Source organism: Tigriopus californicus, chromosome 2 (genome assembly GCF_007210705.1).
Source record: "Tigriopus californicus strain San Diego chromosome 2, Tcal_SD_v2.1, whole genome shotgun sequence".
Lineage (NCBI taxonomy): Eukaryota > Metazoa > Arthropoda > Copepoda > Harpacticoida > Harpacticidae > Tigriopus > Tigriopus californicus.
The window spans coordinates 6,955,416-6,980,497 of NC_081441.1; the positions used below are offsets into that span (position 1 = coordinate 6,955,416).

Here is a 25,082-nt window from a genome sequence, read left to right on the forward strand (position 1 = left end):
CTTGGAAGCAGGAGCTGAACACGACGACGACGACGACGACGACGATTGCCGACCGACTGACTGACTGACTGAGTGTGCGAAGGAAAGAAGATCGCCAGAACGTAAGAACGTAAGAAGCAAAGATTCGAAGGAACTCGACTTTGGGGAAGAAGCACGTCTAAAGCGGCCAAGACATTGCTCGCACACTCACTGGCTACCAGATTGACCAGGTCCAGCCCTTGGGTTCTGCCGTCCGCTAGACCACCCCCACAGGTGGCTACCCCTCCCACCCCCTTTGGTGCGTCCCAAGTCCCTGAGTTTGCCCAGACACTCGGGCTCCTGATCCTCCCTCTCTCTCTCTCTCTCTCTCTTCTCTTGGTCCTGGCTGGATCTGAGCCGGAGCCCGGGCTGGTTTGACGACCGACCGACCGACCGACCGACCGACCTACCCTTGGGGCTCCCCTCGAACTGACGGATTGGCGGATTGCGTGGAATACGTGGTCCAATCAATCGGGGCGAGTCCATTAAACCGTGCGTGTGTGTGTGACTTTGCGTCCCTTGGGGTCCGGATTAGACCTTTGCCATCATGTCGGTGTTGTACGCGGCCTCGGATGAGGAGACACCGGATTGTCCGCTCTGCATGGAAATGTTCGAGTTGGACGACTTGAACTTCTATCCATGTGCCTGTGGCTATCAGGTACGAACCCGCCCTCCCTCTCCCAGCTTTGGGATTGGTCCCTCTTTCAGAATGCCCTCATCCCTATCCGTCATGTCCGTCATGTCCGTCATGTCCGTCGTGTCAGTTGGGACTGTGAGGTAGAATGAGCTAGGCCATTCCTATCCTACCAACTAACTCCGTTAGAACTACTGACCCTGGATGGACCACGGTTGATGGATTGCTTTGACCTTGTAGATCTGTCGGTTCTGTTGGAACAAGATTCTGACCGAAGCCGAAGGCGGTCAAGGTCGGTGTCCGGCCTGTCGGTCGCCATATTCCGAAAACCCCGTGGACTTCAAACCCCTGAGCACCGAGGAAGTGGCCAAAATCAAGGCCGAAAAGCGTCAGAAGGATCAGGCTCGTAAACAGCGAGTGTCCGAGAACCGTAAACATCTGGCCAATGTCCGTGTGGTCCAAAAGAACCTCGTGTTCGTGGTGGGCCTCGCACCCCGATTGGCCGACCCCGAGGTGCTCAAAAAGCCCGAGTACTTTGGCAAGTTTGGCAAGATCCACAAGGTGGTCATCAATCATAGCACGTCATACGCGGGCAATCAAAACCAGGTAAGTGCCACTCATTCATCGGGGCTCGGATGGAAGTGGCTCTAGCCTGAACGTTGCTCATGCCAGATTGATTTCCACCCTAACAGGGTCCCAGTGCCAGTGCCTATGTGACTTATTACAAGTCCGAGGACGCCCTTCGAGCCATCCAGGCCGTGAATAACATCTTCATCGAGGGTCGGACCTTGAAAGCTTCCTTAGGCACCACCAAGTATTGCTCTCATTTTATGAAAAACCAGGCGTGTCCCAAACACGATTGTATGTATCTTCACGAACTCGGTAAGTGCTTCCAGGGCAGTCGCGATGCTATGAAGTGGAGCAGCCCCGCCTACTATTCCCGCGCTCTTCATTACAGGCGACGATGCCGCCAGTTTTACCAAGGAACAGATGCAACAAGGCAAACACACGGAATACGAGCGGAGCTTGCACGACGAGATGGTTCATCAACACTCAGACTACTCGAATCAACGGGAAGGAGAATCCCACGAGGCCGAGGAATCTCCACCCTCGCCTTCAGATCTGGATCGACCGTCCGCCGGATCCGCCGCTCATGCCAACAACAACAACGAACACCGACTCGACGACCAGAACGAGGATGATAATGACGAACACGATGACCAAGAGGACGACGAGGACGATGATGATGATGAAGATGATGATGCTATAGACCGTCATCATCTCAACCATCACCATCATCTCCACCGACAACACCAAGCCCACAACGCCAATCATAACACCAAGTCTGACTCGAGATCCGTTTCGCCCAAGGACGGTTGGCCCAATTTGGGACGAGATTCCGCCAGAATTCCACCCCATTCTCCTATCCCATCTGAAAACAGGTAAGATACAATCTGGTAAATGCCCCATCCATGGGTAACATGTCAAGATAGGAAATTGTCGGGAAGAGCCATGGAGTCGGGAATTGACGAATTCAAAACTATCCCTCTTTGCCCACAGAAGCAAAGCAATGTCCCCTCGGAACGAAGAATCGAATGGAAAGGAAGACCCTGTATCAACTTCGGAATCCCCGCCCAATGACGAGGTTCGAGCCGATCCTCTGGGATCCGCCCCCAGCCATCGATCCACGGATGAAATTATACGACAGATGCGAATGAGTGGAGAACCGTCGGCGCAATCCGAAACCTCGAACCGTTCAGACATGAATAGTGAGTCAAATGTGGGGTGGGATCTTTTCATTAGATCAACTCGTGTAAAACTTAATTTCACTCTTTCTAGATTGGGGGGTGATATCCAGTGGATCGCCAGTTCCTTTCGATGAGGAAGATTTGGGCTTCGATCCTTTCGAATTAAGTCAGCAGGCTTTGGCTGATGAGATGATGCAAGAATCGCAAAACAAATCTCAGCAGCAGCAACAACAGCAACACCAGCAGCACCATCACCATCATAATCATCATCATCAACAACAACAACACCAACACCATCAACATCATCAACATCTGAATGCGTCGTCTGTCGATAATGGGCTTCACTTTTTAAGCCGTGGCTCCTCTGGGAACCATCCGAGTGATCCTTCATCCAGTCTGTTTTTGAGTGGAGGAGGAAGTGGTGGACAGCACCCGCCCCTTCATACGCCCTTCATTGGAGGAGGGGGAGGAGCAAATAATCTAGCAACGAGAACGAAGGCTCCTCCTCCTGGATTTAGTCTGAACAATCTCTCCTCCAATACTTCTGTTCCGGGTAAGTGGCAAAACTGGCGTTATTCCTTTGTGAGGCAGTCTCACTCAAAGTCATTCAGCTCAATTATTTTTCTTCTCCTTCGTCTCTTCCAGGCTTGAACCGCTTCAATGGTCGTGGAAATTTCGATCCATTTGGGGGCGGAGGAGGCCTGGGAAACCTGGGATCACAAAGCTTTCCGAATATGCATCCAGATTTAGACGTGGGAAATTCCATGGACGGGGTCCCTATGGGGCTCAGCTCCAGGCTTCATCCAGCCATGTCCAATCTCCATTTAGGGAGTGGAGGAGGCGGGGGCGGCGGGGGCGGAAGTAGTAGTAATAGCAGTAGGGGAGGTCAAAACTCCAGTTCATGGCAAAATAAGGATTGGCAAGATGGATTCCGGGCGCTGCTACCCAATGTCAATGTCAGTTTTGGCCCAAGCAATAGCTTCATGGATGGCGGTCCTCCTCATCCTCGAGCTCCACCTTTGCCTGGATTCCCCCAGCGAAACAACAGCAACAGTTCCAATTCCTTAGGAAATGCGGCGGCCGTAGCTGCGGCGGCTGGCATGTCCATGCCCAATCGAGAGGACAACCACATGGGGATGGTACGTCAGAGGTCCGTGGGAGCACCCCACCACCCGTCCATGGCGGCGCGGCAACACAGTAAGTCTTCTAAATGCGCCTCTCTCGGGAAAATGCTGGTAGTATTTGCATTTAAAAAATGTCCATTTACGTGGCTGTTGAGTCAATATGATGACAGGCCTCTTTTAAGCGGCTATCTTTGATTTGGCTTTTTGAGAACTTCGATCGTGTGATTGGCCTTTCCCCTGATCAATGCCTCGAAGTTTGTGCAAAAATGTTCACAAAAAGTCGTGAGACAAATGAAGGAGAGAGTACGTTATTTATAGGCCTAGACCAAACATGTTGTTTCCACGGCGAGTAGAATTTCCAGAAGTTTGACGGCTCGGATTTTCGAAAGAGTTGAAACGAACAATTGGGAAGAAAACCGGTTAGTAAAACCATCTCGAATTTCTGCTCTACATACGAACAACATTTTTTCGTACTTCGTACGAGCCTAGGTATATATTTAGGTATTTATTAGGGTACGTGTATCGCTTTGATTGCGTTTCCCTTTGATTGAACCAACTGCACCAAGCAACGGTTCAAGCAAGGGGTTAAGAGATTAAGCCGATAAGGCAACAAAATAGGTGCTCTTGCGATCCAACCTTCATAACTTGTGAAACTGCACTTGCTTAGTGATTGGTCAAATTGACCGTGGTGTCATAGATGTGTGTTCTCCTTCCAGGTTGGCATCCTCATCCTCCTTCGAGTGCGGATTGGACGGCTCTCGACCCGGCCATTGTTACTGGTCAGTTGGCTCAAAAAGGTATGCCCAATATAAGGCCTGAATCGCCTCACAACTGGATCAAGGCCAATCTTGAACAATTGACTTCGGAACCCAATTTCTCCTCGCTTTTCGGAGGAAGGGACTCTTTCGAAAGTAATGGAATGCCTCTAGTCTCGGGTTACTCGGGTTTAAGCCTGAGTGGTGGAAGCGGCAATGGACTCGGCAGTTCAGACAGCAGAATATCTCCCTCGATGATGCGACACCCCAATCATCCGGCGTCTCTGGCACAATGGGGCAACAGTGGGAGTTCTGTCACGCCGACACCCGCGCCCCCTGGTTTCTCGACCACTTTGACTTCCAAGCACAACTTCAGAGGAGCCAGCCGTCACGATAACAACATCAGCAACATGGATAGTAAGAAGTCCTGATATTCTCCTTCCAGTGATTCTTAAACTTTCCCCTACACACATACACACACACATATATATACTATCAATATTGTTGTTGCTGCTGCTGCTGTTGTTGTGCCACCTTTGCCGCTTCATTTTGTCTCTCGTTCTAAATTTCTACTCACTCACCAACCATTCGCGCGATTACCTATCAAGAGCTCTCCATAAGATGACGGAGAGCCAAGGCCTTGGTCGCAGTGTTTGTCGTTGTGTTTGGATTGCTGCATCCGATAAATCACACTAGACAAAGAGCAACTATCCCCCCACCCCCTCGCCCACCCACATATTCCTATCCCCAACATCCCGACACATACAGATCTTGATGAACATCAGCAACAACAGCAGAATAGCTCCTTATGGGATTCTCGTATTTTTACGCCAGAAAGAAGAAAAAAATAAAGTTCATTCATCCTTGAATTGACGTCCCATTGATAGTCAGTCCATTAGATAGCCACTTGATTGTCTTTGGCCCATTTCTTGATCACCTTCATGATGTGATCCACTTGCGGATTGGTCGTGTTCTTAAGCATTTGCATGATGTCCACCAAGGTTTGTCGCTCTTCTCGACCTGCAATGATCATTTGAAAGAGTCCGATGGCGGCCCCGCGTTTCCCTTCCCAATACTCTGGATTGGGGTCCAGCCTTTCCAGCATGTCGAAGGCCTTGGCAGCGTAGAAAAAGTGCCCCATCTGCAAAGTTGGACGTTGACTCTCGAGTTTGAGAAGCCCGCATTAAGATTAGCGTTGTAACCTCGTCTCGCTCACCTTGTAACAGTCGTTGGCAATTAGTGAGAGTAAGGCAAAGGATTCCCCGCTGGTCTCCATCTTGAGGTAGAGTTCCCAAGCCAAGCGAGCTTTCCCATTCATGATGTAACATCTCGAGAGCCACGATAGATAGGCATAGTCGTTGACAATCTTGTCGCTCTGAATTTGAAGGAATATCTCTTCTGCCTCCTTCGTATTACCTGAAACTCCCAGTATTCGAGGTCAAATAAGATGACTTTATCCCTTTGGAGGAATGTCCATTTGCAACTCACCCACTGCGGCTTTGGCCTGGCCATAGTTGAAGTTGAACGTATCATCATTGTAGTAGTAGGACTTGATCGAGTTCAGGTACAAAAGCACGTCATCGAATTGCTTCAGGAGGAAAAAACAAGCCGCCATGCATTGTCGTCCCGGGATGGTATCACATTCGCTGGCTGAGCCGCCGACCAATTGGAAATACTGTTGAGCGATCTTCAAGTGATCGCGGGAGCCGTTATCCTGCCCCACAGCGGCATTCACCACCCCTTTGAGGATGTACTCTTGAGGGACGGTGGGCTCGAGATCCTTGATCAAAGAATACGCCTCCGCCACGTCATCTTGGCGCAAGAAGTAGATGACCAGATTCAGCCTCGCCTCGGGAATGACGTCCACCAGAGGTGGCAACACTTGCAGCGCCCCTTCGCCATTGCGAAACACCACCAAGTTGTGCTCGATGAGATCCTTTCCGAAACTAGCTTGATGGCTTGTGGAATGGTCCTGGAGAGACTTGAGCTCTTGCTCGGCCGCTTTTCCGTTGTAGAGTCGGAAATGGTTGCAGGCTTTCAAGTTCACGGCGATGGCCGAGCCCGGAAAGTGTTGGAGGTACACTGCCAGAACTTCTTGCGAGACGTCATAATAATCTACAGTAGAAGGGCAATTAGAGCAAACGTACATAATAACTGGTGGGTTGAACGAGTTTAAAATTAAATGTTCTCTCGCCAAACTGATTGAGTGCTTACAGATTGGCTAGCGTTGTTCAAATGTGTGTTATTTTACATGAACTCTGTGTGCTTTTTTGCACAAGAAGAACAAAATGAACTGGGATGTCCCTACCTAATTTGTAATAGCATAGAGCGACATAAACGTTCAACGCCAAGTGGTCTCGATTGTCCAAGAGGATTCGTTTGTAAATATCAATGGCCTCCTGATAGTGTGATCTGAGATAATGGATCGACGCAAGGGAGAGCTGGTCCTCAATCACATCTTCCAACTCCTGATGGAAGGTCATCAACTTCTTCTCGTCTCCAAATTTATGGGCCAAGTGGAAACGCAAGCGTGTGCGCAACTGACATTTGTCGGCCTTCTCGGCCATTTGTTCCGCTTCCTCGTACATTCCCAAATAGAAGAAGCAACATCCAAGATTGATATAGGTTCCCTTGGGTGATGTCTTGCTGTGAGTCAACGCCTCGTACTCCAACATGGATCGTTTGTAGTCTCCAGCGTGGAAGGCACAATAGCCCAACCAGAGATCCACTTCGTCTCCACCTTTGCCCGAGTTTCGATGGAATTCTAAAAGACTCAAGGCGCCCAAATAATCTCGCTGAGCAAGGAAATCCTCCAATTTGGGCAACTTCTTTTGAGCAGAGGTGCCCGACACCGTCGAGCCATCTTTGGAGGCCTGTGGAATGGCGGGTTTGGATCTGGACAGGATCATGTTGGCTCACAATCCTAGCATAAACGTTAGCGAGATCACCACCCAAACTAAGTTGGTGATTTAGACTACCTTGGTATTGCAGGTAGACTTCCAACTCTTGAGAAAGGACTCTGTCGTGACCAGCCATGCCTTTCGAAATCATGCGAAAACGTTGTTGTTTCTAGTGGAACTTTTATTTTTAAGTTAGTAATAATGTTGTGTATAAATAGATATGGCTTGTAAATAGATATATGTAATAGAAATCTCTGTTTTCCAATCACAGTGTGGGTGCGAATTGCAAGGGGCATATTGATATCGAGTTAGTAGTACTGTTTTTATGTTTATGGTGGTGATTGATGGCTGGTGGGAGTGGAATCTATGAAAAAAAAAAAAAACAAGTGTCTGCTACGAATCGCCTTCGGTGGGTTTGAATCGAAGATCTGACTTTCATCGCTATGCATGGCAGTGGCCGCGACTGATCGTGATATTTAGTTCGAGGCACTCGAGTTATTTAGCTTGTCCTTCAGCAACTTGTGTTGCCTTGAGGCTCTTCTCTCCTGGATTTGACGCAAGGATTTTTCCGATGAGTACAGTTTATTGGTCAGATCTTGCACACGCTCCACCAACATCTTCTCCTGTTCCTCGTGCATGAGAATAGTCCGCTTGAACGCTTGCTCCAAGCACACTTTCTCCACATCTAACGTGTCGATCGAGCTTTGGCGATCCCGTAGAGTGCGCTTCAAATGATCGATCTCGTCAATGGCAGCTTGCAAGCGGGAACAGAGCTCGGAAAACGCCTCGGGGGTGGACGCGCTGCCTGCTTCGGGGATTTGTACGATCGTCTTGGTGTCTTCGTCATCGGAGTCATGGCTTCGGTTCGATTGGGATTCCTTACGACTTAGTCGATCCTCGTTGAACTTGCTCTCCACGGCCATGATCAAGCGAGACATTTCCTCCTCGTGAGCCTGTTGCAGGGTTTGCCGATCCTCCTTCGTGGCATCCATATCGGCTAGCAGATCATGTATCCTCTCCTCGCTCTCCTTGAGCTGTTCACTTAGATCTGCAATGATTTGATCCTTGCTAAGGAGCTGATCGCCCAGAGTCGAGGACCGCCGTTCCGTTTCGCGCTCGTAAACCAGAATTCGCTCCTGAAGATCCTCGGAGTCGTACATCAGGTTCTGGTACATGGACTTCCATTTGTCGGCGTTCTTGATATGTTCACTCATGGATTGCTTTAATACCGAATTGTCTTGCATGATCTTGACCAGCTTGTCGCTTTCTATCTTCTTCTCCTTGGTCAAATCCGCCAATCTCTTCTCGCTGGCCTCGAGGTCGTGTCGAAGCTGAGTCGAGCTGGATTGCTCCTTTTCGAGGTGATCACGGAGGGACTCCGAGTCCGACTTTAAGAGCAAGGCCTGGGCTCGCATCCCTTTCAGCTCGACTTCTAGCTTGGCATTCTTCTTCTCCACCTCGGAAACTCGATCCTGCATCGCCTTCATGTCCGTCACCGAGTGGGTCTGGAGCACGGCTGTCGGATGCTTCTCCTGCTTCTCAATGACCAAGGGCTGCTTGGGGTTAGTAATATCCCTGGTGTTGTTAATACACGAGTTGTAATCCTTGGAATCCGATCTCATGGGTAGGCGATTACTTATGTCGACACTGGATTTACTACGAATATGAAACGTTTCCTTCCTCAGGGCATTATTGACTCGGGCTCGGGCGCTTTCGGCGGATTTCGTGATCGACTCTTCCATGGATTCGTTCGTGGCTGTTGGACAATAGGAAGAGCTCCGTGATGAAGATGTGTACGAGTTGGAAGCAGGGTTGGTCAATGAGCTCAGCTTTGAGAAGGAATCCACGCGACGAGCCGCAGTAAGTCGCGTGGTAGGTGTTTTGTTGGTGGACGGGGAACTGCTGGCGGGTTCCGCATATGTTTTTACTGGTTCGGTGTCTAGTTTATCTGGCATGACATCTTTAGAAATGGACGTCCGGGGAGTGCTGGAGGCCGAGGTGGCGCATTTAACGGCATCCATCCACTTCATTCTGATCCCCGCTGTGACAGCGGAGAGTCGGTGGATGCGAGGCTCCAATGTTTTGAGTCTGAATCCAAAATTTCTGTCTACATCCTCAACGTCCACCTCTTCCACTAGATTCAGAGCTATCACACCATCCAGGAAGCCGTTGGACTCGGCCAATGGATCCCTGTAATACATCAAGGCGCCGTCTTGGAGAACGAACCAATACTTGTGCCACTCTTTGGAGTCACTTCGCCCGCTCTCTTTCATGAGCCAACCTTTCTTCACATTCAAATCAAAAGCACCTTCCGACGTGAGGTTTCCTCCATCGGGCACGCCTCGTTTGCCTCTGGGCGAAGATCGATCTTCCCAATCCAGGTCTGTAGATCCTTCCCGGCTTCGACTATGAATCGACCGAACCGGGCTTTCTCGTTGCGAGATACTCTCGGAACTTCCCGCACCAAAAATGGACGATTTCGAAAGTGAGCTGCCTATGTGAGCCAGAGATACGATTCGCGAATGACTGGTTCGTCGGGACTCGGCTGACAAAGTGTATCGCGAGCTGGATGAGGTGGGGCTATGATTGAATTTAGAGAACGAATTGCATGACAGACCATTGGTTAGGTCGGATTTCGAGACCTCGGGGAAGCTTTGAACCTTGGCCACATCTTCTTCTGACGTTCCTGTACTTGTTTCTTCATCTTCTTCTTCTTCCTCGTCCTCGTCCTCCTCTTCTTCCTCGCCTTCTTCCTCTTCCTCTTCATCCTCCTCTTCATCATCTTCGTCGCCCTCTCCTTCCTCTTCTTCTTCTTCTTCATCGTCATCGTCATCTTCTTCCGAAACATCCTCTTCATCCTCGGACTCTTCTTGATCTTTAACGTTTTGGTCCTCTTTCAGCACCTCGCTCTTGTCATCCTCGTGATCCATCGTTCCATTCGGCTTCAGAGAGGCCCTACGGTGTGGAGGATGACCTTCTGCCTCAGGGTCGCGATTCTCGTTCTCCTCGGGAGTTTCAGCACCATTTTCAACCGTCGCAAGCTTCTGACTTTCACGGAATGATGGACCAATATTTCTGATCCCGGGGAAAGTGGCGCTTCGATTGGCTCGTCGACCACGCCCTCCCATGCCACCTTCCTTGCGAATATTCGTTGAGCATTGCGAAAACAGTTTAAGGATGTCTAACCAAAGTCGACTTTCCTCCGGACAGGACCCCTTAATGAAATGAATTCCATCAGGAGCCACTATGGCAATGCTATTCGGGTTGCCTGGAATTCAATCACTCGTATGAAATGGGTGTCAACTGTGACCGTGTTTTTAAGCTTTGAAAAGTCATTAATTACCTGTGATTCCGTCGGCTGAAGTGATTTCAAACACATTGTTCATGTCGATCACGCAAAAGGGGACAGTTTCTAGAAAGAGACCCAATCCATCAGCCATCCGAACAGTTTCCGAGAGTCAGTTTTACAGGTCATTTGAAAGACCTAGCCCAACTTACCCGGATGATCATCGATGGAGTAGGTGAGCTCGCCATCATCAAAGAGAACGAACCACCTCCTTTGCCACCGTTTGGTCCTGTACACCGGATTGGTAAAATCCCAATCCGGAGCCACGAACAAGTAGCCACATCGAGCCACATTGCGAGCTGTCTTGGCCACTTCCAAGGCCTCCTCGGAGTGCTGAAGTTTGAGCTTGTAGCAATTGGAACACTTTTGCTTGTTGAATATGTTGGGAACAAACTTGCGACACTCGCCTAGGCCCATTTTCCTTGATCTTGGGTGCCCGTCCTTGGCTAGGGGCCTCTAAGATCGATGGATGGATCTGTCTTGCTCCACCTTCCAAGTTCCGTGATGGGCAATTTGCTAGAGCATCCGTCCGTCGTGTCAACAGGTGGGTCCCATCCGAGTCGAGGTGGTGAGGTAGAAGCAGATGCAGAAGCACAAGCAGAAGCACAAGCAGAAGATGACCACGACCACGACGAAGAGGAGGAGGAGGAGAATTCTTGCTTGAAAGGTGATGATGATGATGACGACGGTAGTGGTGGTGGTAGGGATTGCCGTGGATGGACCTGGGAATAGTAGCAGTAGTCTCTTAAGCAATAGTGGTACCTGCTAGCCACATGAAGAAAGATTGCGGGAACCCAGATGAGATGGGCTCAGTAGATTGTACATGAACCCCCCCCCCACTTGAGAAGTGGGGGAAGGCGACGAACGAGTGGAAGGTAGATATACGCACGCCAAATTCTCCATGAGGTATCCAACATCGACTATGCTACTCCTACCACCACTACTACTTCCACGACGTCCATAGGATTGCGCTTAGCACGCCAAAGACACTCGTTCCGTCGTGAGGCTCATGTTGTACGTACAATGTCCCCACAGGTTAGTAGTGTCGGTCGGGCTAGGCAGTTGGACATGCCTAGGCATGACGGAGTGAGAGTCGAGAGGCAGTCACAGGGGACATCACTGCCACCATTACGAATATCTAGTTTGAAATAAGGCCCCCAGGTAGCTAGATGGCCGTTCTCTCTCTCTCTCACTTCATCCCCTACATTCTCATCTCCTGCGGCCTCTTTTCTTTCCCCACCAGGTCGCTTGTTTTGGCGGATAGAAGGAAGGTGCTGAGCAGGGGAGCCATTGAGATACCCACCCGTCTGTCGACATCGGATCCCTTGGCTGGGTCGAGAACATGGACGGACTCCATCCATTTGAAGGTGACCGCCGGGAATAAGAGAGCCTGGGCCAGTCGGATAGGGAACGGCCTGAGTGGCTTTGTTTATACACACCATTTACAATCCTACACACGTACGTACGTACGTCCATGTGGTGGATGCGTAGACGACATCTTTTAACGTTACTTACTTGGAAGACCGGTTCTTCCAACGAAGAACCGCGGGTCGCTCGCTGACTTACGCTCTTGAATTGGAGATGCCAAAATGATGTTCACAATTGATTCATTTTCTTGGAAATTGGCCAGCTTATTAGGTCGCAAGATTTGAGGGAGACATGTTCATTGCTTGTTGGCAAAATCGGGGACAACTGTCTGGAGAATTTTTCACTTTTTTTTCACGTTTAAATGAGCAACCATGCGCGGCCAAACTATCGAACATCAAATGAATGCCTATTCGTAATGGGAGTGCTACGTACGACGCAAGTGGAGGAGAGCGGTTGCAAAAAGTTGGTCGATCATCATCGTCCTCTGCGTACGGGTACACATTGAATGCTTGACCACTGGCCATGAGAGTAATCTATTTCACCCCAAAAGAGGCCAAACGTCTGTCTTTGTTGCATCTATGAATTGGAACAAAGGAATAGCTTTGCTCTGTACAAAATGTGGAATGCAAAATAATTGCCAACATAAAAAGGTATTTAGTCGCGGACGATTCATAGCCGGTGGTGCAAAGGCGACCATCTATGTTGTTCAAGCTCTTTTTTTTACATTTGGGCAATGAGAAGGAACTTGACGGCGAGAAAATTGGATTGGACACATCCACAGAGACTGGGTTGAATGAAACTGAACGCCTTGAATTGGACAAATGGCTCACATTGGATCCAATTGTGAATTCAGAATTTTCAATTTGCGTCATATTCTGTGATTTATCCTCCTTTTGAGGCTTGGTTTGGTTTAGCTTGGCTAAGAATTGTGAGCCTTCTGGTCAAATATTAACGGGCTGTCCTTTTTCACTTTCGTACTAAATGGCAGAAACGAGCATAACTCAAAGAAGGAGGAACAAAATGTTCAGACGATTAAGACAATAACGTAAATAGAAAAAGACCAATGATTGAATTAAATTTGGATGACATAAGACAACTTTTAAAAAATGTAAAGCACAGCAAAAGTGTAGCCAAACCTACGAGGGAAGCAAAAAATGGCATGTATCAATCAAAGCAAGAGTTTTAGGCAGCAAATGAACAAAACCAAATTTGGATTGATTAATGGAGGGGAGCTTCTGAAGAAATCTGCATGATTATCGCAAGTAACGGAATGACTATTTAGTTTCATTTCGCATAAGGCTTGATATAAGTTGGAAGACAAAAAATATCCCTATTAAACTTTATTTTACTCTTTTTCGTTCAATGTGATTACAAATATTTATCTTGAGTATGCGAAACGATACTTTTTCCAACGACAAAGGCAAAATACGCGGAAAACTTCACAAAGAGTTTCATTGATAACAATTGTGAAAGTAAGTAAGTAATTTATTTCGCAAGGACAAAGTGTAGTTTTGCTTGGCATTCATTCTGATTGGGAAAATTTCATTAAATGCTGTAGTCTTTGCAAAAAGACAATTTTTTGTTGACCGTCTCGTTGTAAGCAAGGCAATGGTGGATTCCAAAATACATCGTGCGTTCACCGTAACGTTCTGGGATGAGGACTTTGACGCAACAATTCAGGAACTTATTTGGAATTAGCATCGTTTCGTTTAGTTGATTGATGACAACTGCAAGACGCTCAAATCGAAATCATTGCACTATGAGGAATAGTTTTAATTTTTTAAAGATATCTTTGAAATCTGCGATTACATATTAGAGTGTCTCCATTACTTGTTCCTTCCACCTCTGGAAATGTATTAGCACGCCTTTTTCATCTCAAATTAACCTGAACTTTATATTTGTGATTTGCTAAACATGAAATTCTCGTGGTGGTCGGCAATGTTTTGGATAATATGAAATGCGAAGTTCAAGAAACACCATGAGACCAATCATGAGGGCAATTTGGATTTTAACAGTAAATAGTACAATAGTTGACAAGCACAGTACAGGGTTTGGCATGCAATCCGTACAAGGCCAAATTCTCGGACATTGTTCTAGCCTGAAGTATCTTTTCGTCTGGCCGAGAGTATGATAGTAATATTATTATTTTTTTTATTGCGGACTTCTTTACCTTCCTTACCGCTACCGGGATTGAAATCCCAGCAGTTCAAGACGAGAAGATTATTCATTTTATTTGATTTTTATTTATATATATTATTTGATCGACCAACGAATTGGAGTTGGCTGATCTGGCTAACCCTTGAATATAAGGTTGATCCGGAATTTTAGTCAAAAACTTGTCCAAGTCTGACTTAAATCTTGCTACTGGATCAACCCCTACATATAAACCTACGAATATTTAGGGCAGCAAATTGAACAATAAAGGAGCCCGAGAAAGAAGAGAGTTGGACTTCATTGTTTTAACAAGCCTGGATTCTCGAGGGCTTGAAGGTGCTCCCAAAACGCACATTAAGCCTCTACGGTCACTACAATTGACCCTAAATCCTGGGTTGGGACAAAGCTCATGAATGCTTTTGAAAACGTACAATATCAGATATCTTTCGTATCTTCTCTGATTTCGAATAGATTTCGAAACGTGATTGATTCGCAAAATTTGCCCACAAAATGACTTATTGAATAATATTTAGGTGCAAAATCATCGGGGCTTTGATATTTAAAGAAATAATCTTGAAGATAACAAAATCTCTGATACGTTTTTCGCATTAGATAACCTGATTAACTACTGCACGTTATCACTTGATCGCCTTCAGGCACCGTTTCAACAATTTATAAAACCCATCGGCATTCTTCCAGAGTTTCAACCTCGTTCCAGGCTCGATTTTGGCCCCCGACCAAGAAGAACACAATGCCATTGTCAGGCAGGATTTGACTGAAAAAGGCCCACCCTTTTCGTCAACAACTTGTCAGGCGCTGTGTCTCGTGACACATTCTTCTGATGCGGCTAAGAACTTTAAAGAGAACCACAATATCTCGGGAAAGCTTCTCATATTACTTCAGACACTAAATGATGACACGGTCTCTACAACTTGGTGGTCCAAAGGTTGAAAAAACAAACCCACAAGTTTTCAGGATTCAGTCCTTGAGCAATGGTCGTCTTCCTCTTTCGATTGCAATCACAACCAATTCGTTGTTTAGTCCCTCAAGACAGGAAGGCCAATGTCAACATCTTCAAGGCCAAACTTAACGTTGCATAAAAGGTTTTCTGTAGCGAGAAAGTAATGTGTTCCAGTACAGGGACAGTCACTAAAATGTTCTCTATTTTGGTGGATATTTCATGATCTATATTTTCCGTGCCAGAATTTTCCCTTTATTTAAGTCACATTTTACCGAATTAACCTAAATCATTCGAGCCTGATCTGAATAAAGATTCTAAAAACACAATATAGTACTTAAGCAACGGGTTTTTTTTTTGGATTAAGCTTACTCTAAACCCTCATTTGAGGAGCATTATCTTTTGGCAACTGCTAAATCTATGCGGGCCACTTTAACAACTGACCAAGTTTTTCTCCACGAATGCTTAACAAATTTTGCAAGGAAATGTGTGGAAATAAGAATAAGTTCAACTAATTGGGAGCTTGACTCTGTAAAAGACTTGGAACTAAAACTTAGAAAAAAGAGGAACGCAGTAAATCGGAGCTAGTAATGAACAATCAGTGTAGGATATTTTAATCATTTTCATGTTGTTGAGCTTTACAGTATGACCGCAAAGCTCCTGCCCCTTGATAGAATAATGATTGCTACTGAACCCCTTAACCGATTTATCAATGTTGATTAGATATTTAATCGTCCTTGTGTTCCACAATTGATAAAAATATAAAGAGAAATCAAAGTGTACAACGTGCTTGACAACGTGATTTTTATTCCTGATTTTATTACACAGTTTGAAACACGCCCCCCTGATCTATTGGACTGGTTTTGATTCTTAAAATTGTCTAAAAGCATCGTTGAATCTAAGACCAAAGGATTGCCAGGTCAGTCTGTTTTGTTTCTCCTGATATCGTTGAAATTTGGCTTTCCCCCATCACTCGTTGCATTTGGCGGTGTCATGTAGCGTAGTTCTAAAAGAAGAGTATTTCCCGTTGATTAAGATGAATCAATCCTTCATTTCCGTGTCAACTAGAAATGGGCAGAACAACATCAACATGTTGCATGACCGCCCGAAATCCACGTGTGGTTGTTGCCGAGACCCACTCCCATCTTTGGAGATGCCAATCCTAACTTTCCATTGGATGGCAAGATTTTAGCATCTGACAGACAAAATGGCGGCCTCCCGGAGGAGGCGAGGACTTGACAATCACAGTGTATGAAATGGTACAAAAGTTATATTGAAGGTCTGTGGTTCTTTTGGGCTTGTTTTCTCAGTACAGCAGGTACATTTCTAACGGAACGTATTCGGCTCTAAGGTCATCAGGTCTTGACATGCGACGTTTGACTTGTTTACCTACTGTAGTACGTATGTATCTCTATCCAGGCAAACCTTGACTCTCGACTTTATTTTGGTTAACCCCAATAAACATTTGAAATGACTCAATTCACCTCGGGAGAGAGAATCTGTGGCCTAGAATTTCTAATTGTGGAAGAAAGAGAAGGAAAGAAGTTACCAACGGCGGAAGGAGAGGATGAAAAGAGAGAATTGGATTTTAGCCGGCGAACGTGATGATGGTTTTTTTTTCAGCAATCATTGATGTTTGCTGCCTGGCTGGCTGGTTGGTTGGCTGGTTGCCAGTCGCCAAGAGTGATGATGGAAGTCATGAGGTTGGTGAACTATGGTGACCCTTGACATGCTCATTTCCTTGAAGTGGAAAAGCTATGCCTTCTCGACTCCCGCCAACCACCGACCTTACCAACCAACCAACCAACCAACCAACCAACCAACCAATCTTCCATCCATCCATCCATTCATCCATCCAACCCACCATCCAGCCCTCTCCCTCTCCTAATACAGTGGTGAAGACTATTAATTCCGTCGATGGTTCACCTATATACTGTAGTGGTGCTCCAACTCGCCCGGTCTCCTCAAGTCCCCCTTAATCGCGCTGCCAAGGACCGTTAAGATCGAGAAGCATGATTTTTCATTTTCCCCACGAACACTTTCTTTAGGTCGGCAGGTTTTACGGGAGATTGCCCCCATGAAAGAAGTACGTTGGGTTAGTTATGGGGGTAAAAAGCACACACTTCGATGTCGACCTTTCAGTTTCCAAGCAAGCGTGATCCGGTCGGTTCCTCTCGCGCCTCCAGTGAACTCTCGAAAGTTTGAGACACATCCGATCGATCGATCGTTCAATGTGATTCACATTGAAGATCTTACTTTCCTCCAACACTATGAGCGGCCAACTGCTACAAGTGGCAATCTTGGGTGTGATCTTGTTCGGATCACCTGCCCACGCCTTGAGGGAAAAAATATCTTGCATCGAAAATGGGAAATTTTATCGGAATCCCAATCGGGATCCCAACGAGGTCTGGTCCGATAAGCATTGCAGTAAATATTTTTTATGCATCGAGGGCGAGGTGTACGACTTCAAATGTTCCACGGGATTGAGCTTTGACATTAACAGGCAGATTTGTGACTTTAAAGACAAAGTTGACAATTGCGACATCACGTCGGAAGTCACCACGCCCAAGCCGCTCTTCAACACTGAAGAGCCCATTTGTCCCACCGGGGAACACGCTTGCGCCGATGGGACGTGTTTGCCCACGCCCCTCTTTTGCGATGGCCACGCCGATTGCTACGATGGGAGTGACGAAGGATGGTGCGATGCCGAGCATGATCCAAATGCCGCCCCCTCGTGTGATTATTCAAATGTAAGAAAAGTGTTGGCTGGTTGTTGGCTGGTTGGTATTTGGAATGTTCCCTCTGGCATGCTCACATTTTGCTTTTCCTTTGTCAGTGTACCTTGCCCCACTGCTTCTGTTCGGTGGATGGGACCTTGGTCCCAGGTGGTATGGATCCATCAGATGTGCCCCAGATGGTGATCATCACCTTCGACGACGCGGTCAATGACGAGAATTGGGACCTCTACCAAGAGAAGCTCTTTCCTCCCGGCAAGAAGAACCCGAATGGATGTCCCATTCATGGGACCTTCTTCATTTCGCACGAGTACTCGAATTACGCCATGGTGAACAAGTTGTGGAACCAGGGTCATGAGATTGCCGTCCATTCGATCACGCATCGCAGTCCTGAGAATTGGTGGGATAAGAACGCCACCATTGAGGATTGGTTCGATGAAATGGTAGGCCAAGCTAACATCATTAATCGCTTCGGAGGCGTCCGAATGGAAGACATTCGAGGGGTTCGCGTGCCATTCCTGAGACCGGGATGGAACAAGCAGTTTCTCATGATGAAGGAATTTGGTTTCGTTTACGACGCGTCCATTCCGGCCCCACTCAGTGATCCGCCCATTTGGCCCTACACGTTGGACTTTAAGATTCCTCACAAATGTATCAGCAATCGCATGTGTCCCTCCCGTTCGTTCCCGGGCATTTGGGAGATGCCGTTGAACCAATTGGTTTTCGAGGAATACAGCTGTGCCATGGTGGACAGTTGCCCCCCGTACTTTGACCAAGACGAGATCTACGAGATACTTATGACCAACTTCAATCGTCATTACAATTCCAACCGCGCTCCATTGGGCCTCTACTTTCACACCACGTGGTTCAAAGACAAGAAGAACCGACGGGCGTTCCGAAAGTTTCTCGATCAAATGGTGTCTCGCAATGACGTTTGGGTCGTAAACAACTACGAGGCCATCCAATGGATGCAATCCCCCACCCCGCAGGCCCAAATGAACGACTTTCAGGCCTGGAAGTCGTGTGATCAACCCATTCCCATCGAAGAACAGGCCTGTAACATTCCAAACGTTTGCAAGTTGTTCTCCCGGGAGCTCCGGAAGCAAAGATATTTGTACACTTGCAAGGATTGTCCAGATACCTATCCATGGATCAAAAACGAATTTGGAATGGAATTTAAGTAGAGAATACTCATCTGTTTGGTGTCAAGCTCTACGACGTCAACTAGGAAGGATATCAATCCTTGCGATAGCAAGCACATCAATTGTTTTTATTTTGATGAATACGTATATTGTAACTTCATTTTAAGAAAATATAAAATTCAAATCTGACTCTTCCTTTATTTACGCGGGTGAAAATCAGAAGATGGATGTTTTTATCCGCCCGAGGATAAGTAAGATATTTTGCATTTATTTGTCTAAATTGGTGTTCAGGCAATGATAAATGAGGCAGTGAGATAGATGTCCAGACCAGAAAGAAAAAGATTCCCTCTTAGGCATAGATCCAAGTGGATGGAACCCATTGTTCGCCCATGCTCACAGAGTGCAGACCCTCCATGACCATGCGATAGGTCTCATCGTGGCTCTCGTTCACCACGATCATATCAAAGTAGGCCTTGTAGGCCCTCTCCAAGCGTGAGCTCTCCTCCAGGTTCTTCATGACGTCCTCTTCCACATAGAGCGACGAGATCGAATCCAAAGTCCGAGCACGTCTGGAGCTGTTGCGAATGGAAGAATTGCGCTCGAAGTTGGCCAAGGTATTGCTAGCTGAGATCAGGGAGTGGGTCACTTTTTTGCTGTCGATGGTATGCTTCATTTCCTCGTAACCTGGAGCGGCCAAGAACACGACGAACGGCATGAATTCCGAGGATGTTCGAAGCAGTTTCAGAGACTGGGGACTGGGGTCGAAAACGCAGGTCTTTCCTTGATCCATGATGGCTTGGATCGAGTCGAAACGCGTGCCGTACAAATGACCATTGAGCTCTCCGTATTCGAGATACTCGTGGTTCTTGATGCCATATTCCATGTCTTCTCGGTCCACAAACCAGTACCGGCCTCCATTTTCTTCCTCCTCGCGTTTGGGTCGGGATGTGTGCGGCAGAGGCGAAGCAAATTGGTCGAGGTCACTGTTGACGATGCGGTTCTTGAGGGTGCGTCGTCCCACACCATTCCCGCCAATGAGAACCAACGTCTTCCTTCGGAACGGCCTTTGGAGCAAGGTCATCTCTTCGTACAAGAGGAGTTCCGCTTTGTCGTAGTCCGAGTTTTGTTTTGATTTAAAGAGTATCTTCTTTTTCTTCCGCGAGACGAGTGAGCCGCAGAGGCCAATTTTGGTCGTGTAATCGGCCTCAGGGGCCACGTAAGCTTTGCGCCTCTCCTCCAGTTCCTGAGAAGGGATCAATTTGGCAGCCTCATTCGGATAATCCGCATAGATGGCTTGCCACCAATTGGGATCATCTTGATTCAAAATCCCGAGGATGTCGCCGAATTTGAACTCCAGTCCAGCTTCCGGACACGGAATGAGATTGTCTTGATAAGGGTCGTAGTCAAAAAGGGCTCTCACGTGCATGATCACTTTTTGTTCGAGAGAAGCCTTACTTTGTACTTGCTTTCTTAACTTGGGTGTGTTGGGGATGCCGTACTTTTTCAACTCGTGCTCCGGTGTCTTTTTCACGAGAAAGTGGATGGATTTGTCCGAAATCGACACTAAAGCCATCAGGTCTTCGGGTGAATTAATGGGGATGTTGTTCACTTCCAATATGATGTCGCCGAGTTGAACGTGTCCCACCGAATCCAAGAGCCCGCCGGACAAGATCCGCGTGACCACGACACACCCATCCCGTTGTTGCACAGTCAGTCCAAGTTTCTCGCCCTCCAGGGGCTTGGGCACGGAGATGCGATGCACTTCATCAAAGTATTCCCTTTCCTCCATCACACCATTGTCCATGGTGAAGGCGGCAGGCGTCTGAAATTGGACTGAATTGCTAACGATATTGTTTTCCTGGCGGGTATCTACACAAGCTGACGTGATTCATGACGATTCCATGGAAAGGGCGCCAACCGGGGTCAGGTACACGACATTATTCATATTTTCAAACTGGACCAAGACGTGCTTTTTCCTGTCCTTTGGGAGGCAAACAGAAATGAGAAACTCACCTAAAACTGCTATAGCTGTGTTTGAGAAAAAGATGAGATGGTTTTTAGAGCCCAACCAACGCCTCTTTCATTGTTGGCTTGATGATATTTGGGCAGCTAGTCGCAGGATCGGTCCTACTGTGATGACCGAGGTGCATGGTCCGTACTCAAGCGCAGAACAACCTACGTTTCCTCCGCTCGTTCGCAAAGACTTCGTCGACCAACGACAACGGAGCCCATCAACGACCCAGGCCACTATCCCAAACTGACAAGGTACCTAAGCGATGTAGGGTACAGCAAGGGTTTACCTTCTCGCCGCTTCTTCCTCACTCAAGCACTCCCTTACGGACTGACTTGACAAGGGAGGTCCTTTGGCCCGATGTGTTACTATTATCTACCATGCTCACAACAGGTAACAAATGCAATTCAGATGGACTGAACGCCCAGACGCTACGTGCTCCTGCCAGATCGAACTAAGAGGGAGGAGGGAGGAAAGAAGGCAGGTATGAACATTTGAACAAGCCCTCGGCGTTCCTCCCTCCCTCCCTTCCTTTCATCCATCCATCCCTCTTTCCACAATTCGGATCTCTTTGGAGAGAGGGGAACAATTGCTCCGTTATGTTTGCCATGGATAGGATCCCATTCACATACAGAGACAATTCCTGGAAGAGAGGAGACTGGTGGAAACATGGAAGGGGAACAAGGAAAGGACGGAAATTAGGCTGAAAGTGGGAAATGGGAACAGGTGAACCCAAGAGTCGTGATACGAGCTCGGGAACAAAAACAAAAAAAAACGCCCATGGGAGTGCACTATGAAGCAAAAGAAAGGCTCGGGGTTGAGTACTTAACAAACCAACTGCAAGTAATTTATTGATGAACTCCTTACAATCATATATTAGATATCATATAAGAACCATAAAGCTATGCGTTTACACACAATTTGGCATCAAATCTACTGACATGCCACACGAGTGTAAATAATAATAAACCATTTGGGCCACTCTGTTCAGGGTGATAACTATAATAGTGATAATCGTAATCGAAACAGATAGCAATAAACTCAACAATTCGAACGGCGATCCAGATTAGCTGTTTCTGCTTGACATGTGACATGTGTTCCCCTTGTTTTGTTACTTGGTGAAGGAGCTCGAATCAGTAACGCTTGTTCTCTATTATGCCTTCTTCTCAGCGCGTGGCTATCACTTTATTCGATCTACTTGACCACCATCAGGTCTTGTTTCTTGGTATTGTATTGATGTTATGATGAGCAGAGGTCTTCGAATTATCAAGGAAGATAGATAGCAGTTGATACTAGGCAAATTTGGATGAGCATCATATGATGCATTGTTGATGGTCGAAGGAGAAAATGTTGGGATTGGGAGTACATTCTGGTAAAAAAAAAAAGGAACCTAATCGACGAAATGAAGACGATAATAGAAATGATAATATGAACGTTAGTAGTAGTAGTTGTAGTAGTGGTCAAATTCAATTGAGTGCCGATGGTGGTTTGACGACGGGCTTGTTTGATCAAATGACACAAAGCGAGGACGATCAATTCTCAACCCATGAGGAGGTTCATGATGAGGGCTAGTAACTGGATCATATTATGGCCATGCCCTTGACTTGCTTGAATTGAAGATTCATTGGATCGAACACTTCTCGCCCACTTGGCCCTTGATATTGTTCAATTGTTGCTCTGCCATGGCTTTGGCCTCTGAAAATAGTGACCAAAAATACCCATTTGAAAATCTGCAGATGTCGATCGTGAGTGATAACGATAAACGGCCCACTTACGAAGAACAGGGTCATCGGGTTCCTCATTCTTCTTGGAACTGGACCCGAAGTCGTCGTCATCGTCGTCATCATCGTCTTCGTCATCCTCGTCTTCCCGCTTTTCGATGCCATACTATAAAACAATAACAGTGTGATAAATGATGCTAGTAACAATGGTAATGACGACGATGATAGAGGAGCAAATTCTAGAGCCTCTGAGTTCAAGTTTCTTTCCATCTTCCAAAGTTCGGAATAAAACTCTGAAAGATAATCAAAACTTTTCCCCGACTCGAGCTAAGCTGAAAGTATTTTAGCATTCTGGAGTTTCACTAAGTAGGTAGATCATCCATATTTATGTGATCCCCATGGTATACATCATACATACGTAGTTGTATGGTTGTATGTGGGGCTTCTTTTCCCACTCCCTCCGTTGATGCATACTAAAAACGTAAGGCTGTTGGCCATGTTGGCATGGCCAAAGTGGCTCTCTCAATCTTAGAAGACAACCTCTTAGATCTCACTCAGCCTAGGCCTGCTCGTTTTCCACCCAACATTTGACGTGGTTCAACTTCCACTCAGTCTTCCTACTGTAACGGTATGTGTGCATGTGGGTGTGTCTCGCTCCCTCTGTTGGTTTCTTTCGCTCAATCAATGAAAGGCCTTAGAGGCAGTGCATGAAGAGCTCATACTCCCATAGTTAAGCTTAATCAGAGTATATGAGGTGTCGCTGTGTGGGCAAATGCTCGTGTGACAGAGGGGAGCGAAGAAGAGAGGTCGGAGGTAGGTTAGTAGGTTGGTAGGGGAACTATGGGGATGCCTTAGGATATACATAGTGTACGTAGAGCTTGCACCAAGGTAAAAGGATGGGGCGCTTGCGCATGTTGTTGATAGAGGGGAATCTCATTTTCTACCTTTCTCGTTCTGTCTGGGCATGGGTATGCTGTCTCTCTCCATCAGGAGTGGTGGACCAAGTAGACGTACATAGTAGTGGTACACGTACGTACCTTGTCCCTGATGGATTGTCTCATGACCTCTCTCTCGTCCTCTTGCTTTTTGTATTTATCTCTCCTCTCCCGTTCGGCCTGTTTGATGGCCTCTTGGCGAAGTCGCTCCTGTTCCATTTGTTCCTCTTTGCTCTCTCCCTCATCGTCGTCACCACCGCCACCGCCCACTCCGGGAATGCTATCTGAAACAGGGCACAAAGGAAAACAACATTCAGACCACTGCCCACTCATCATTCCGCATTGAGCCTCATTTATGTAGGCACCACTGAGCTTCAAATTCGACAAGAGCCTTTGAAATGTGCCCACTTGTGGAACAGTACCAATTACAAGAAGTGAACTTGGGCACGAGCTTGAATCTTTTCCTTTTCTCTTCTATCAATATGATCAAACCATTCTACTCGCCCAACGCAAATAGACCGTGATCTTCTTGTGTTTGAATAGTCTTTAATACGAGTGTCTTTCTTCCAGTGTGTATTGATCGGTGTTCCAAAAGAACATGGAGAACAAACAATATGGAAATTGGCCGCCACACCACCGAGAGTAAGCAAGCAAACGTGGAATGACACGAGGAAATCCACAGCTTAGTGAGTCAGCAGGGCTCTTGTGGATTACTCGTTCCAACGTTAAGATTTGTGTTGGATGAGATTGAACACGTTGATAGCAATATCAGATCTTACGCGTTAAAGTGTTCCAAAACGAAGAGCTCCAAAAGGAAAACTTTGGAATTGTCAGAGATCAAACCAGCAGATATCATTTCATTTCCGTCTCAAGAAACCTAATTATTCTTGGAGAAGCTCATCAGTCGTCATTGTAATACTTGGAACAGTACATACACAATATGTTCACCGCAAGAGCCTTCCGGCAAATTAGATCCATTACATTATTGCTTGCTCCAGATGAGGAGTTTCTCAACTGAAAATTTAGATCCAGGGAAGCCTAGCTTGAATCTTGAAATGTTTACGTAGAATGGCTTTCTCGGCGGCCTCTCTGTTGGACGAAGGCTTGGAACGCAATCACGACTTTTTTGTGCGTGGGAAAACATCACAAATTGGCAGCCAAGCTGTACCAAAGACGAAATGGTATCTCGTACGCACAGATAGAAAGGCTGCTCGAAGGACAGAACGGACGATTCGATTATTTCTTTGGAAGAGCCCTTGTAGAAAACCTTGATATACGGGTTTGTCTACCTCATGGCTTGGAGATAACATATAGCTAGCTTAGCAACATTCTACTACAAGGCTTTCGGTTTTTCTTTCTTATTACTAGAACACCTAGTAGGGTGCTATGTGGCACCATTGTGTACAAGTATATGCCAATCGAAGTCTGTCTTGGTCGCCGTCTAACGCCTCGTGACCTTCGTTCCACTTTTTTCCTTCTTCTTTCATTCTTTCTTTCCACTCGTCTCATTCCTTCTTTCCTCTCTCCCCCCCC

At 46.8% G+C, this 25,082-nt stretch overlaps 6 protein-coding genes across 7 annotated transcripts in view; 2 read left to right on the plus strand and 4 right to left on the minus strand.

The window, feature by feature from the left end:
• Nucleotides 1–70: 70 nt before the first annotated feature.
• LOC131877261 (transcription factor mef2A-like) lies at nucleotides 71–10,528 on the plus strand. The gene is made up of 9 exons (XM_059222885.1): nucleotides 71–676; nucleotides 893–1,258; nucleotides 1,345–1,534; nucleotides 1,611–2,094; nucleotides 2,213–2,421; nucleotides 2,492–2,953; nucleotides 3,046–3,597; nucleotides 4,241–4,696; nucleotides 10,080–10,528. Exons 1-9 carry the CDS (start codon nucleotides 566–568, stop codon nucleotides 10,256–10,258), a joined length of 3,009 nt encoding a protein of 1,002 aa, XP_059078868.1. The 5' UTR covers nucleotides 71–565; the 3' UTR covers nucleotides 10,259–10,528.
• LOC131877262 (intraflagellar transport protein 56-like) lies at nucleotides 5,079–7,203 on the minus strand. Its single transcript, XM_059222886.1, has 4 exons — nucleotides 6,588–7,203; nucleotides 5,768–6,394; nucleotides 5,496–5,695; nucleotides 5,079–5,420 (listed from the first exon to the last, which is right to left on the minus strand). Exons 1-4 carry the CDS (start codon nucleotides 7,186–7,188, stop codon nucleotides 5,175–5,177), a joined length of 1,674 nt encoding a protein of 557 aa, XP_059078869.1. The 5' UTR covers nucleotides 7,189–7,203; the 3' UTR covers nucleotides 5,079–5,174.
• Nucleotides 10,507–11,693, minus strand: LOC131877263 (protein outspread-like). Its single transcript, XM_059222887.1, has 2 exons — nucleotides 10,678–11,693; nucleotides 10,507–10,591 (listed from the first exon to the last, which is right to left on the minus strand). The coding sequence occupies exons 1-2, from the start codon at nucleotides 10,940–10,942 to the stop codon at nucleotides 10,515–10,517; spliced, it is 342 nt and encodes a 113-aa protein (XP_059078870.1). The 5' UTR covers nucleotides 10,943–11,693; the 3' UTR covers nucleotides 10,507–10,514.
• A 4,942-nt stretch (nucleotides 11,694–16,635) lies between these two features.
• On the plus strand, nucleotides 16,636–19,071 carry LOC131892926 (chitin deacetylase 1-like). Its single transcript, XM_059242794.1, has 2 exons — nucleotides 16,636–17,755; nucleotides 17,842–19,071. Exons 1-2 carry the CDS (start codon nucleotides 17,276–17,278, stop codon nucleotides 18,922–18,924), a joined length of 1,563 nt encoding a protein of 520 aa, XP_059098777.1. The 5' UTR covers nucleotides 16,636–17,275; the 3' UTR covers nucleotides 18,925–19,071.
• Nucleotides 19,072–19,130: 59 nt separating this feature from the next.
• Nucleotides 19,131–21,484, minus strand: LOC131892927 (MAGUK p55 subfamily member 2-like). Of its 2 annotated transcripts, none has more exons than XM_059242796.1 (2): nucleotides 21,183–21,484; nucleotides 19,131–20,704 (listed from the first exon to the last, which is right to left on the minus strand). In XM_059242796.1, the coding sequence occupies exon 2, from the start codon at nucleotides 20,684–20,686 to the stop codon at nucleotides 19,232–19,234; it is 1,455 nt and encodes a 484-aa protein (XP_059098779.1). In that variant the 5' UTR covers nucleotides 20,687–20,704; nucleotides 21,183–21,484; the 3' UTR covers nucleotides 19,131–19,231. The 2 variants fall into 2 exon arrangements, with proteins under 2 accessions (XP_059098779.1, XP_059098778.1); XM_059242795.1 differs by having other exon boundaries at nucleotides 20,896–21,483.
• A 226-nt stretch (nucleotides 21,485–21,710) lies between these two features.
• LOC131892928 (complexin-like) overlaps nucleotides 21,711–25,082 on the minus strand; it is a 4,323-nt gene continuing 951 nt past the window's right edge. Inside the window, exons 3-5 of the mRNA XM_059242797.1 lie at nucleotides 23,652–23,833; nucleotides 22,669–22,780; nucleotides 21,711–22,588 (exon numbers count right to left, since the gene is read on the minus strand). Coding sequence (XP_059098780.1) covers nucleotides 22,515–22,588; nucleotides 22,669–22,780; nucleotides 23,652–23,833 — 368 coding nt within the window. The 3' untranslated portion in view covers nucleotides 21,711–22,514. The remainder of the gene's footprint in view (nucleotides 22,589–22,668; nucleotides 22,781–23,651; nucleotides 23,834–25,082) is intronic.